The 13337-nt window shown below is 41.4% G+C and overlaps 2 protein-coding genes across 2 annotated transcripts; both read right to left on the minus strand.

Moving 5' to 3' along the window:
• Positions 1-28: 28 nt before the first annotated feature.
• Positions 29-4744, minus strand: LOC136434847 (uncharacterized). The gene is made up of 8 exons (XM_066427920.1): positions 4641-4744; positions 4135-4282; positions 3397-3530; positions 2584-2746; positions 2208-2315; positions 1787-1897; positions 842-1057; positions 29-455 (listed from the first exon to the last, which is right to left on the minus strand). The coding sequence occupies exons 1-8, from the start codon at positions 4742-4744 to the stop codon at positions 285-287; spliced, it is 1155 nt and encodes a 384-aa protein (XP_066284017.1). The 3' UTR covers positions 29-284.
• A 947-nt stretch (positions 4745-5691) lies between these two features.
• Positions 5692-11162, minus strand: LOC136434848 (P-selectin-like). Its single transcript, XM_066427921.1, has 13 exons — positions 10976-11162; positions 10366-10488; positions 10084-10206; positions 9778-9900; positions 9524-9607; positions 9212-9388; positions 8570-8761; positions 7891-8079; positions 7560-7748; positions 6913-7101; positions 6585-6773; positions 6233-6424; positions 5692-5888 (listed from the first exon to the last, which is right to left on the minus strand). The coding sequence occupies exons 1-13, from the start codon at positions 11160-11162 to the stop codon at positions 5692-5694; spliced, it is 2154 nt and encodes a 717-aa protein (XP_066284018.1).
• Between the last annotated feature and the right edge of the window lie 2175 nt (positions 11163-13337).

Below are 13337 nucleotides of genomic sequence, written 5' to 3' on the forward strand. Positions count from 1 at the left end.
TTTGCCAAAAAGAAGTACTAGTTTCATTATATATGCTGTCTTATTTGCTTTTAATCCCTGAAATTCTATTTGATGTGGTCACGCACAATTTGGCTACCACGGCCACGATGACCATTGACATCTTATTAAGCAGTACCGGTACATTGCAGGATTTTAATGCTTCTGATACTAATTAAGTTGGAAGCAATTTCAGAAATCGTATACTCTCTTCTAAGAAACTTAGAAAAAACACACCCCCTCACGCACACATTAGTTATGCGGCATTGTCAGAAGACTTAGGTGAACTAGTAGACATCGGGTCCTGGAAGCCAGCTCTCCCTTGTTGATGTGGAACTGGCAGTGCTGGGAGGTGGTGAGTACGACAGCCGGCCGTACACGGCGTCAGGGTCCCGGAATCGGTTCAGCTGAGGTCCCCTCTTACCCACTCTGTGGCTCCACGCGTCATCCATGGAAGCCTGTAGCGACAAACCAACGGCATGGCTTAATCTCCAAGCGGATCTCCACGGGAGTAGAATTGTAATATCAGCCAGCCAAAATCTTCAGTCAGCCCCCGATATTATGATTTCGCCCTGGTGGAGATCTGCTTGGAGATTAGGCATGACTAGCAGTAAGAGTTAGGGTTTCTGTTTTGTTCGCAAACTGCTCACACTTCTGTTATTCTACTTTTGTATTTCGTCTAACGGTGTGTCACGTTGATTACTAAGAAACATGATCATGATTTGAATAAGCAATTTAGTTTATCTGAGTTGATGAAATATGTTGTGAAGAAATATACTGTTCTCAAATAAAAACAAAGTGACTTCTTCATCATGGCGCCCAAGTCTTAAAGGGAACTACTTACGCTATAGATGTTTGTCTCGAACGAGTCCACAATGGGAGAGACGATACTCCTCCGCGGTTTGGCTGTCGGTGGCCGGTACGGTCTCTTCTTCTTCTTGAGACAAAACATCAGAAGCGCCCCGAGTCCTGCCAGGGCTGCTAGAGCTACGGGGACGCCAACAGCCAGCCCGAGCTTGTCAGGAGTGGACAGTCCCGCACTGCCTGATTGGTCCTCATACTATCATGGAAATGAGTCATATGAGTTAGAACAGAGGACATGGGCACAATATTGGTTTGTGTTGAGATGGTAGGCTGAAGTTGAAGACTTCACTTATCTCTTGAACTCCCTATCATCATCATGTCACAGTAATAGCAACTGGAATGTAGGTCTAGATTTTTGTTTTTTATTCTAATTCTATTAAACAACAGAAGAATATACAGGACATAGAGGTTATGCACTCTAGCTGTAGCTAATATCAAACATCACCTCTGACAATAAAAATTACAACTTACATAGACAAATAAAATAACAATAAGAAACGGCAATTGGGTTGTCCAATACAAAGAAGCAATATGCGAAACATACAAACCAACAAACAATATATCAACACACCCGTGCTAGGTTTTAAAGCGTTTGCTTGTCACAATATAGTCCTGGGTCAAGCCCAACATTTCACAATTGTAATCAGACGAAACAAAGGATGAACCCCTTAATAACAATTAGATTTGTTACATTATGATGGTATTGATCCTATGAATACCTAACTCTTTCAGCTGCTTAGGAACGTTTTATGGGAAAATGACTTGTATCGTACCACCCACTTGCTGCAAGAATGATCATGATAAGAATTTTGTTCATGTACACACGCTTAAGACACATCATAGTTCTAAGTGCATATGTGCTGGCCTGATCCACTGTGGTCTAAGATCAATTCTATGGTCCCCCACTTGGGAGAATTCGGCTCACCACGAGAGAAACGCTGCCTCCTGTTGGACAGGGACACATGTCTCCTGGTGATAGTGGTGGGCAGATGCTGTCAAAGGTCCCATCGTAACGGGTGACGTCACCAGTGAACACCTGAAATACATACAAGTCACCCATCTGACTCTCAAGTCAGAGCCTACATCTTTGGGAGTCAAATGTACTTTCAAATCAATATGTTTTAAGATAATACAAAGGTCGTGAAATGAAGAAGAACTTAATTGCATGACAATTGTACACGGAACTGTATGGCAAGAACTATTAAACATATGCATTGTTCAAAATAGAGGTTTAGAATAAACGTTACCATCATAATAATTACTAATGCAATAAGGGGTTGCATAAGTCTTTGATATAGTGTTACAATCGAGTGGGGCTAATCGTATGCGGCCTCTTCAACACTTACTGAATGAAGATTGAGTTGCAGCACTCCTGCTGTGGCTAACTTCTCGACTTCTGTTGTGAGGTCGGTGGCGCTGTCTGGTTCTTTCGACATCGATATTTTGATGTGTTCCTGCAGACGTAGGTTTATAATGAAAAGGTAATAGCTGACCTCGAACGTAATCATATGATGGTTATAGACTAAATCCATCAAAAGCTATGAAACACACGGAATCTTTAAACATTAGAGATCAAGATGCTGACATTTGGCGCATTCGAACACATACAGAACTCCGTATCTAATTTTTTTGTTTATCTCTAGTCGTAACAACATCTCTGGGTTTTCTGTTCAACATGTTCACAATAGCAGTCGTGGTTTTTGAGCCAGGAAAGCGATCTACCTTTCTCATCAGCAGTATTCTGCTTGAGACTACACAGGGCTCAGAGATGCCAACAGTCCTCAGTGTTTCTCGCAGAGCCGGAAGCAGCTGGTTCACCGGGAAAGAATGCTGACTGGTCAAGTTCTCGAAGTTGACCCCGATGAATTTCATCGTTATAACCATGCTGTAAAAGGTGAAGGTTGTTACAGCCAGGAGGCAACTAATGTAACGTTGTCTAAAGTCCCACTACATGTAAATTTTTGTCAACATTTCTGTTTCACATCTATATGATGGTTTCAACTTGTCTATAACATATATCTTAAGCCCCCCTCTCACTGGACCCGCGACGCGTTGGCGACCTCGCTGCGACCGAGCGATTTCACACCGCGCTAAATGAATTTCATCGATAAAAACGAATATTTTTACGCTTTGTGTGATTTGTTGTCTTTTTAGTCACACTTGTAAGTTTACCTTGATATTCCCATTGTAAATTCAAGGCTAACTCAAGGTCAATCTAGGACGCAGCGAGGTCGCCAACGCGTCGCGGGTCCAGTGATAGGGGGGCTTAAGATATATGTTATAGACAAGTTGAAACCATCATCAAAAATTTACATGTAGTCGATTCTCAATATAGACCACACCCTCAAAAGTGGAAACCTCAGTCTTGTTGAGCAGAGCCTCTTCAATATATATATATAGAACGCTGACGAGACTCTAAGTTGGAGGATGGGTTAGTACCTGCGATATGAAACATCAAGCTTCCATTTAGCTGGCTTTTCTACTGCATGTGTATCTAGAAAGGACAATGTCATATTTTGTATGTGATGGACTTACTCAGTGTAGTCTGTCGGATCACGGATCTGAAACAGGTCGGGGTTGATGTCATCTCCCACAGTAAAACTGGAATGTCGCAGCCGATAGGCAAATCTGTCCTGCACCGCAGCTGGCAGTTTGAAAGTCATCCCAAACTGGAAGAGACAAACTCGTTGTTGCAGATCTAGGAGAATGTTCTGACAGCGTTTCAAGTATCTTCTATCCATCTTCTAATAGGTAATCAATGTTAACAACAAAACGAATAAACCTTTCTGTATTGGTATTACACATGCAGTTAAGGTAACAGATGATTATATTACACTGAACCACCTGTCACATCTAACTTTTGCACATCTATAGCTGCAAGATTTCTTCAAAGATATCTAGTAGGGATGTCTTTAATGTATTTGGTGGCGACAGATTCCACTCTACGACAGTTCCAGAAAATCAAAATTTTTGAACATATCATTTGTAGCTTGATAACTATGTAATTCGAAATTTTGACTGTTTCTTGCTCTTTTTAAGCTAGTATTAAGTATTTAGTCATTGGCAGGTCTACCATATTGCAGAACAGTCATTTTGTACACCATGCATAATCTGCACATTTTCCTTTTGTCGGACTCGTGTTTTCAAATCTTTAACAGTAAGTGGACTTACTCTAAAAGAAGAGGCTCCCGAAGTTAAAAGTGTGACCTAAACAATAAAGTTGGTGATAAAGCGTATGACAAAAGGTTAATATCACTTCAAAGTCCCACTCACGTCTGTGATGGCGACCTCCAGGATGTAGCTGTCTGGTAACGGAATGCTGTTCGCCACCTGATGGCGGAAGTTTGCCACCAGCTGTTGTCGCTGGTTGGTGCCCAGGTCACGTGTCTGGTTACAGGGGATGCATACACGCTGGTCCACCCTGCAGGCGAACAATCATCATCACCTCCATCATCAATATCATCTTCATCATCATCATCATCCTCATCATCACCATTATTACCATCATTCCTCATCTTTACAGAGGTAGGGCAACTGGGCAGACTGATATCTCTTGTGCTTAATGCATTTTCTAAAACAGGATCATAATTTTTGACATTTTGGGTACGTCCTGTGACAACTTTATGGTCTAATCAGATAAAAAATGTTTAAATTACATATTGTGAAGTCAATTCGTAAAGGATAATAGGTACAGCTGTATGTTAGGTTCGAATTTGAGTTACTTAAAACCCCAACGACCGAACTGATTGGTTTCAGTCAAATTTCTCAACTTTACTCACCATACCAGACCTGGTGGTGGGCGTGGAGGTGGTAAACCTCCCGGTAGCAGAACCAGCCACTCTAGCAAAAGGGAAAAATGTGAAACTGTATAATCTTTTAGCATTTTATCGACCGGCCAATAGGCTTCCAAAACAATTATGATGATGAATACAATGTATGTATAATGTTGCTCAATAACACTTGTACCTTTGCATGTTGGAACAGGATCACTCCATGTCAGGATGTTGTTGTTGTTGCTGTTAGCTTGACACGCTACACTGGAGGTCCCGTTCAGCTCGTACCCCAGGTCACAACTGAATGTAACCACCGTTTGGTAATAGTAGGGACCAGCTTGACTGATTGTTCCATTAGCCGGTGGCGTCAGAGTCGGACATTGTAGAGCTGAAATAAATTAAGCACTGTTGGTAAATAACACATTTGGACATTTGATAAACGCAAATAATGTTCTTTTTGGGATTGTATAATGAGGAACCTCTATAACATGTTTGTGGTGAATAATTAAAAGTTCATATCTTTGGCTAGTTTACTCATTTTTCTAGAACTCTGATACCTTGACATGTTGGAACAGGATTAGTCCATGTTAGGCTGTTGTTGAATGCTTGACACGTCACACTAGACGCCCCGTTTAGCGCGTACCCCAGGTTACAGGTGAACGTCACCACGTCCTGGTAGTGGTGGGGCTCGGCAGGGCTCAGTGCTCCATTAGATGGGGCCGTCAAAGTTGGACATTCTAGGGCTGAAATCATAAACCAATGTAACTTATCATGAGCATATCTGTATTTTATAGATATGATGAGTTTGATTACGTGTACTACATGTGGTTGATTAGGGATCGTTGTGTTTGCAAATATGTCTGCGGGAAATGATCGGAATCTTATATTTGAGAGGATTACCATACGTGAACTATGAACAATATGGCATACCTTCTATAGTTTATAAAAATTGTTTCACGAAGGTATTGGTTTCCGGACCTCGAGGTCCGTCATGTAGCGGGAGTACAAAGTTGGTCGACTTTACAACTCATTTAATCATCTGCTAATGATGTTTTTGCTATGTACCTCTGCATGTTGGAACTGGATCACTCCATGTCAGGTTGTTGTTGCTGAAAGCTTGACATGTCGCATTAGGGGCCCCTTCCAGCTCGTACCACTGGTTACAGGTGAACGTCACCACGTCTTTGTAGTAATGTGGCCCGACAGGTCTTAACGCTCCATTAGCTGGAGCCGTCACATTGGGGCATTGTAGAGCTGGAATCAGGAGGAAATGTTGGTAAAGAGCATAATCTTTTGAGGATCGGAGACACCTGTCTCATACAGCGAATGGAGCATATATGGAACGGACACGGAGGCGGAAATGAAAGGCATAAGGAACAGCTGGCACGACCTAAGGATGAATGCCAAGAGGCGAGTGAAATAGAGGATTATCATCGGTAGCCTGTGCTCCAACAGGACAGGAGCGATGGGCCCATAACAGTAAGTAAGTAAGTTATGGTGATTAATACAGGCATACGATATATCCGTTTGTATATCACTCTTCTTTGTTTTGGTACCATGCATAAATGGTAATCCTAAATCAAATCGAATGCTCGTACCTGTGCAAGTTGGAACTGGATCACTCCATGTAAGGTTAATGTTGTTGTTGCCAGCCTTGCATGTCGCATTAGAGGCCCCGTCTAGCGCATACCCCAGGTTACATGTGAACGCCACCACGTCCTGGTAGTAGTACGGTCCGGCGAGGTTCCTCGTTCCGTTATCCGGGGCCATCAGATTAGAACATTGTAGGGCTAAAATTATACACCAGTTTTAGGATCTTCTAAGGTAACACAATCAGTGTTATCGCAGGCGCATGGGCAGTCAAATATAAATATTTTACATCAACAAAGGTAATTGAGCTAACAATCGCACGAATAATCGTCGGTTTGTAACATCGTCTTATGTTACTACCTGTGCATGTTGGAACCGGATCACTCCATGTCAGGTTGTTGTTGCTGTTAGCTTGACACTTCGCGTTAGACGCCCCATCTAGCCTGTAACCCTGGTAACAGCCGAACGTAACAAAGTCCTGGTGATAGTGTGGACCGGTAGAACTCAGCGTTCCGTTAGCTGGGGCCGTCAAATTGGAACATTGTAGAGCTGGAATCATAAAGAGATATGGATAACATGAGTATATGATTATGAATGTAATGTAATTTTGGACGAAAATGTTTGTTGCAATACGTTGATGTCTTATACATCCATGTCTTGTATTTGTCAAAAAACTTTTTCTATGCACCTCTACATGTTGAAACCTTGTCACTCCATGTCATGTTGTTGTTGCGGTCAGCTTTGCACGTCGCATTAGGGGCCCCGTCTAGCGCATACCCGAGGTTACAGGTGAACGTAGCCACGTCCTGATGATAGTGCGGCCCGACAGGACTCAGTATTCCATTAGCTGGAGCCGTCAGAGTGGGACACTCTAGAGCTGAAATAAAACAACGATGTTGGTGAATAGAATATCTGGATCTACGGATGATTTGTCCACACTAACCTATAGTAACCTGCGAATTGAAAGCATTATCTACTTTTTTTGTTAATAACAGTACATTTGGTATGCAAAGTTGTTTTACGTCTGGAAATAGAATGACTGGCATGAATGTCGAATTGTCGTCCTCGTTAAATTCGACATGAATCGACGACATATGCAAATTTCCTGAAGTCCATCAATGTGCGAAACAAAATGTTGCACGTGCTCTCCGCGCATGTAAGAATGTTTTGAAAAAAAGAACTTGCCTGGATACTTTGATGATATATCCATGGTACACAATCAAAATACAATAGCAGAATCTGGCATTTATTGACCTGTAATTATAAAGTAGTATTCAATTCTTGTGATCAATAAATACATGCGTTGTAACAATCGGCAAAACTTTATGTCGGTACCTGTGCAGGTTGGAACAGGATCACTCCACATCGGGTTGTTGTTGTTGTCAACATGGCACGTCGAATTAACTGCACCGTGTATCTCGTATCCCAGGTTACAGGTGAAGGTTACCAGGTCCTGGTAGTGGTGCGGGCCAGCAGGAGTCATCGTTCCATCAGGTGGGACCGTCAGAGTCGGACATTGTAGAGCTGAAATCAGTAACGAATGTTGGTGAAGAATATATCCGGACCATTGTAGCATCGGACAGCCACACTAAAAGTCAACGAATAGACATTTATCTTTTTCTAACTTGCAATCGTAGCATTTTAAACATTGTTTTCATATCTGTACATTTGCATGTTGGAACCTGGTCACTCCATGCCAGGTTGTTGTTGCTGTGAGCTTGGCAAGTCGCATTAGGGGTCCCGTCCAGCTCGTACCCCAGGTTACAGGTGAACGTCACCACGTCCAAGTAGTAGTACGGCCCGACATGACTCAGCGTTCCATTGGTTGGGGCCGTCACACTGGAACATTGTAGAGCTGAAATCAGGAACATAAAATTATGTTGAAAAAGAGAATATTAGAGCCTTTGGGGGGTGGGGGGTGGAGGGATCGGATACACCAGACTAGTAATCAGTGAACTGATAGTACAATCCGCCTAACGTGCATCAGGCGATGTTTCACACGCAAAGATTGTGCACTTGAAATATCGTATTGTGTCATATCGTATTATATGGATTTAATGGTGACATAAGTGTATAATGTCGTTTGGTGTCTTTGTACGAAAAATTTGAATGTGAGATGCTAACGGACTGAAAGCTCTACGCGCGTTGTTTCTATAACTAAAGTGGACACATTGAGGATCGGTTTATACACCACAGATGGCCCTAATCGAAACACATTACATTAACATTATCTGAATTCTTTACATTAACCTTAAAACTTATGTTTACCTTGCGATATTAAAAACTGCATGTATATAGATGTTTGCATTGTCATTGTGTCAATCGATAACAATTCATGTCGGTACCTATGCAGGTTGGGACAGGATCACTCCATATTGTGTTGTTGTTGTTGTTGTCAACTTGGCACTTCGCATTAACTGCACCGTGTAGCTCGTATCCCAGGTTACAGGTGAAGGTAGCTACGTTCTGGTAGTAGTGTGGGCCAGCAGGGCTCAGCGTGCCATTAGCTGGAGCAGCCAGAGTCGGGCATTGTAGAGCTGAAATCAGGAACTAAATTTGATTAAGATGACATTTTGGTGATCAAACAACCAGTCGAATAGAAGATATTAAGATATGTCTTCCTAGTATGCATTAACAAAGGTATTTGAACAAACAGTCGTACACATGCTATGAAGTGTCGTCTGATCATGATAGGGTTCAGTGCGACATGTCGTTTTGTATAAATAAATGATGTAAATAAAGTTTAGTCCGTCAATGTATGCAACACCGTTACAACGTCACACATGCTGTGTGCATAAACAAGTGTTTTCAAAGAACTCATTGAAGTTAGGTTCATAAACATTAGAAAGATCTAATCAAATTACATCGGCCTTATATTTTGTGACACTTTCTTTAATGTTCAAAGGCTACGTAATGCTAGAAATAGCAATCCTCACCATTTATACATGTATACGTATGCATAGTGTTCATCATTAAAAAGTTGGTACCTAAGCAGGATGGAACAGCACCACTCCATGTTAGGTTAGCTTGACACGTCACAGTAGACGATCCGTCCAGCTCGTATCCCTGGTTACACGTGAACAAAACCACATTTTGTGGGTCGTATGGACCAGTAGAATTCAACGTGCCATCAGCGGGGGCCGTCAGAGTCGGGCATTGTAGAGCTATGTAAATAAAGTATGAACCAGTATTTCTAATGTGTTCCCTCTTTGAATATTACTAACGACATTATTATTTATCTCCGTAAAACGCATGGTAAGACACCATTATTGTTTTAAGTTGCTGACTTTTTTTCTTACCAGTACAGATAAAACTGCCGGGTGTGTTGGTGCAGGCGGTATTAGGGCTGCAGTTGTGGCTACCAGCTGTGCACTCATCGTTATCTGCAAGAACAAGTAAAGAATAGGTCCATTTTTTTGGCTTAGCTTATCGAAGCAAAATATTAAGAAATCTTACCTTAATGTTCTATCTGTGTTTTGCAAACTTTTTATGCTTCCTCTAATGGTATAGTTTCAACTAAAATTTTCACAAAAGTTACATATTTCCTCCTCACCAGTACACGTGACACCGTTGCCGCTGTAGCCTGTGTTACAAGTACATAAGAAGCTGCCTGGTGTGTTGGTACAGGACGCATCAGGACTGCAGTCGTGGGTCCCATCTGTGCATTCATTATTATCTGCACACAAAAAACAAATTCACTTTCGCACAAGATAAAAGTTTTAAAAGATGTATCTATAATAATTGATAACATCCGAGCCATAATACGGCTACCCGGTCATCTAGTCTGAACTTTGCAGCCTACCTAATTTGTCTTGCAAGGTGAAGCATGTAAAGGAAAGTCACAGAATCGTTGTCTTACCAGCACACGTGACACCGTCGCCGCTGTAGCCTGAGTTACAAGAACAGTTGAAGCTGCCTGGTGTATTTTTACAGGAGGCCTGGGGGCTGCAGTTGTGGTTACCATCTGCACATTCGTTGTCATCTGTACGAACAAACGCGAAATAAGTTTTCTGATCACATATCAGACTGCGCTTAAATGAAATGGATAGCCACATTCAACTCTGTCGACATGCTGACATCATTCTAATTAATCAATCAATGAATTATACAATGTTAACAAAAATACAAAATTAGTCCTCACCGGTGCAGGTTAGACCATCACCACTGTAGCCTGGCTTGCAGGTGCAGGCAAAATTGCCTGGTGTGTTGGTACAGATAGCGTTGAGGTCACATGTGTGGCTCCCATCTATACATTCATTTTCATCTGCATAAACAAAATGTGAATCAACTTTCTACTAAGACATTAGTTAAAAAAACATAGAGCTATACTGATAACATCAGAACAAAATGGCCGTCCATGCATTCATTATCAAGGACTTGACAGCCTACGTGGTGGTTTATATGTTTTGAAAATTTTAATATAATCATCTGTCTACAGTATCAAGAACGTTACAGTATCGTAACGTACCAGTACAAGTGAAACCGGTGCCACTATAACCTGAGTTACAAGTACAGGCAAAGCTACCAACTGTGTTGGTACAGGAGGCTTGAGGGCTGCAGATAGGACTCCCAGCTGTGCATTCATCAACATCTGTACAAACAAACTACAAATCAGCTGTGACGCATAACAATATGTATTTAAAAAACATTCCATGATATCTTATCAGAACAAACAATTCTCGTCGTGACCGGCAACTCCACGACAAACACCATACAATTGTTAAATCAAAGGAGTACATCTAACAAGTTACCTCTGCATGTTGGAACAGGATGACTCCATGTAAGGTTAGCTCCACACGTCGCAGTAAAGGCTCCGTCCAGTTCGTACCCCGGGTTACAGTCGAACGTAACCACGTCAGTGTGATAGTGCGGCCCGACCGGACTTATCGTTCCATTGGTTAGGGGCGTCAGATTGGGACATTGTAGAGCTGAAATCATCACGTTATGAATGGATGTTTATTAGAAAAACATACCTAGATTTCGGAGGATATTTCAATCATCCTAATACATTTAAGTCTGCCTTACTAGCACCAACTATTGCATTTGGGGTAAAAATGGCATATAAGCTGTGAAGCTGTGAATTAATGTAGGCTGAAGATTTTGAAGAAAAGGAGATGACAAATGTTTTTTGGATTCCTTCTAGTGTGTCTTACATAAAGAACTTACTTCAAATAAGATAAAATCTATCAATGTGAACACTAAGTCAAAAACCTTTTTAAAGAACTTGCCTGTACATATTGTCGATAGGTTCATACACATCAGAAGGTCCCAATCGAAGTACATCGATAGGGGGCAATGCTGATGTGCCGGGTCGTTTCCGCGTGTCGTGTCTGGGCACTCGTAATACCAGGTACAGTCACTCAGGTCTGGGTACAGTCCAGCTGGTACCTTATCGCATTTTATCTGCCCATCTAAGGTTGATGGAAGTGATAGCAAATTTGCATAAAATTCTGACGACACGAATGGGCATGGTGGATGTTGAACGCTCTTGCTCAACCTCGCTTTTAAATAACACAGTGACTGTTCTTGCTGACTTCAAGAGAAAGACTGCGTTATTTGACATGCTGGCTTTTGCCACGTATACCAAAGGCCGATTTCGTAGTTATGCTGTGCAGTAAAATTATGGCATTTGAAACATGTAGTCTTTTTGTAATGCAAATGATTGTAAATGGATGATTTGGACGTACCTGCACAGACTGGGTCGACTGGTGTACTGCGTCCGCCTCTTATGTGAACTTCTGCTCCAGGCTCTTCTGCGCTGGCTACAGAGGGTGGGCGAACTACTACTGCTTTTCTATGATGAAGAAAACAAAAATGTAACGACAAAAAGCAGTTTAACATTTTTTACTTAATTGACCAAAGGTAAAAAGTGACGTCAATGGCCGTTCATGTTAGGTCATATAACAAACGTGGATTGAGAGTATTTACGAAAATAGCGCACTTTAAACATGCCTCTTTACCATTTGCAGTTATGGAGACCCTCGCATGTAGCGCTGTTAGGCCGTTAACGGAAGTAAGGAGTTCAGAAAGTCTTCGGTATGATTTCTTATTCAATTACTTTAATAGTTTATTCAGAAAAGAACATCGCTGACCAACAGACGTCCTCATTTCAAGAAAGTTCGGAGTGCGAAAAAAGGCTACATGAAACTGTACATATACAGTTCAAAACAAGATGAAAACATCATACTGTTTTCACGTGAACTACCTACCACTTAAGCTTGGAACCTAGCCAAAAAGCATTAAAGAAACAGTAGCTTGTAGTCATTACCCCATTTAACATGACGTTAACTACATAAAGATCAGAGGTAATCTATATGTACCAAACGTAACATTAATGAATGATTTTTGTTTACTCACTTTGCGCTACACTTTTCCTTACAGCTCATTCCCCCTGGATCAGGTGCATATGGTGAGTCATATTCTTGGCTGTGCAGGTCTCGGATCTAGTTTAAACATGAATATTCAATAAAGTCAATATTTCGATTGATCTATTGAAGCATAATCTATATAGTTACTATCCCATTTTCAAAATTCATATGATCCATAGAAATTTTGAGTAAGCTATTGCGACTGATGGCATTTGCTTTTCTCCTTTCAAAACTATTAACCCCCTTACCTAGTACATTAACAAATTAATTAATTAACTATGCGGTAGTATTTGATACTGTTGTTGCCTTTAGAAGATTTACGTTTCTCCGTTCTTCAGCAACTCATTTTGGTACCATGGGACATGCTTCATTAGTAGCCATATGGCCACTTTAACTTCAGCCTCTTCACTTAAGATGGAGGCATTGGATTATGTAAGGCCATATTATAATTGTACATTGTAAATTTAAGTAAGTAAGTGCTAAGCACAGAGTAGACCTGTCAAGATAGGTGTTTTCCCCTGTATACGCAAATTGTAATTGTGTTGACCGGGCCACAGAGGACTACGCAAGCATCCACAGCTATGAAAGACGTAAAGTCAATGATAACACAATAATGTTTTATTTTCCTTTAATTGATTACCCAATGCAAGACCACTGCGAGGGGTTGGGTATGTAGACCCTTTTAGATCGCAAATAAATCACATTCTCAAGAGGCAGTACAGATCTTGGTACATCGGCACTTCTG

The sequence above is a fragment of the Branchiostoma lanceolatum genome, chromosome 5 (genome assembly GCF_035083965.1).
Source record: "Branchiostoma lanceolatum isolate klBraLanc5 chromosome 5, klBraLanc5.hap2, whole genome shotgun sequence".
NCBI classification, from domain to species: Eukaryota; Metazoa; Chordata; class Leptocardii; order Amphioxiformes; family Branchiostomatidae; genus Branchiostoma; species Branchiostoma lanceolatum.

Excerpts from the sequence above, each read along its gene's own strand:
- LOC136434847 (XM_066427920.1), bottom strand. The coding sequence starts at position 4,744 with ATGCTAAAAGATTATACAGTTTCACATTTTTCCCTTTTGCTAGAGTGG. Across the intron at positions 2,747-3,396 it reads GATCCGACAGACTACACTGA|CATGGTTATAACGATGAAAT; the intron begins GTAAGTCCATCA and ends CACCTTTTACAG. Across the intron at positions 1,898-2,207 it reads TGCAACTCAATCTTCATTCA|GTGTTCACTGGTGACGTCAC; the intron begins GTAAGTGTTGAA and ends TATGTATTTCAG.
- LOC136434848 (XM_066427921.1), bottom strand. The coding sequence starts at position 11,162 with ATGATTTCAGCTCTACAATGTCCCAATCTGACGCCCCTAACCAATGGA. Across the intron at positions 10,207-10,365 it reads TGATGGTCTAACCTGCACCG|ATGACAACGAATGTGCAGAT; the intron begins GTGAGGACTAAT and ends TTGTTCGTACAG. Across the intron at positions 8,080-8,569 it reads TCCTGTCCCAACCTGCATAG|CTCTACAATGTTCCAGTGTG; the intron begins GTACCGACATGA and ends TCCTGATTTCAG.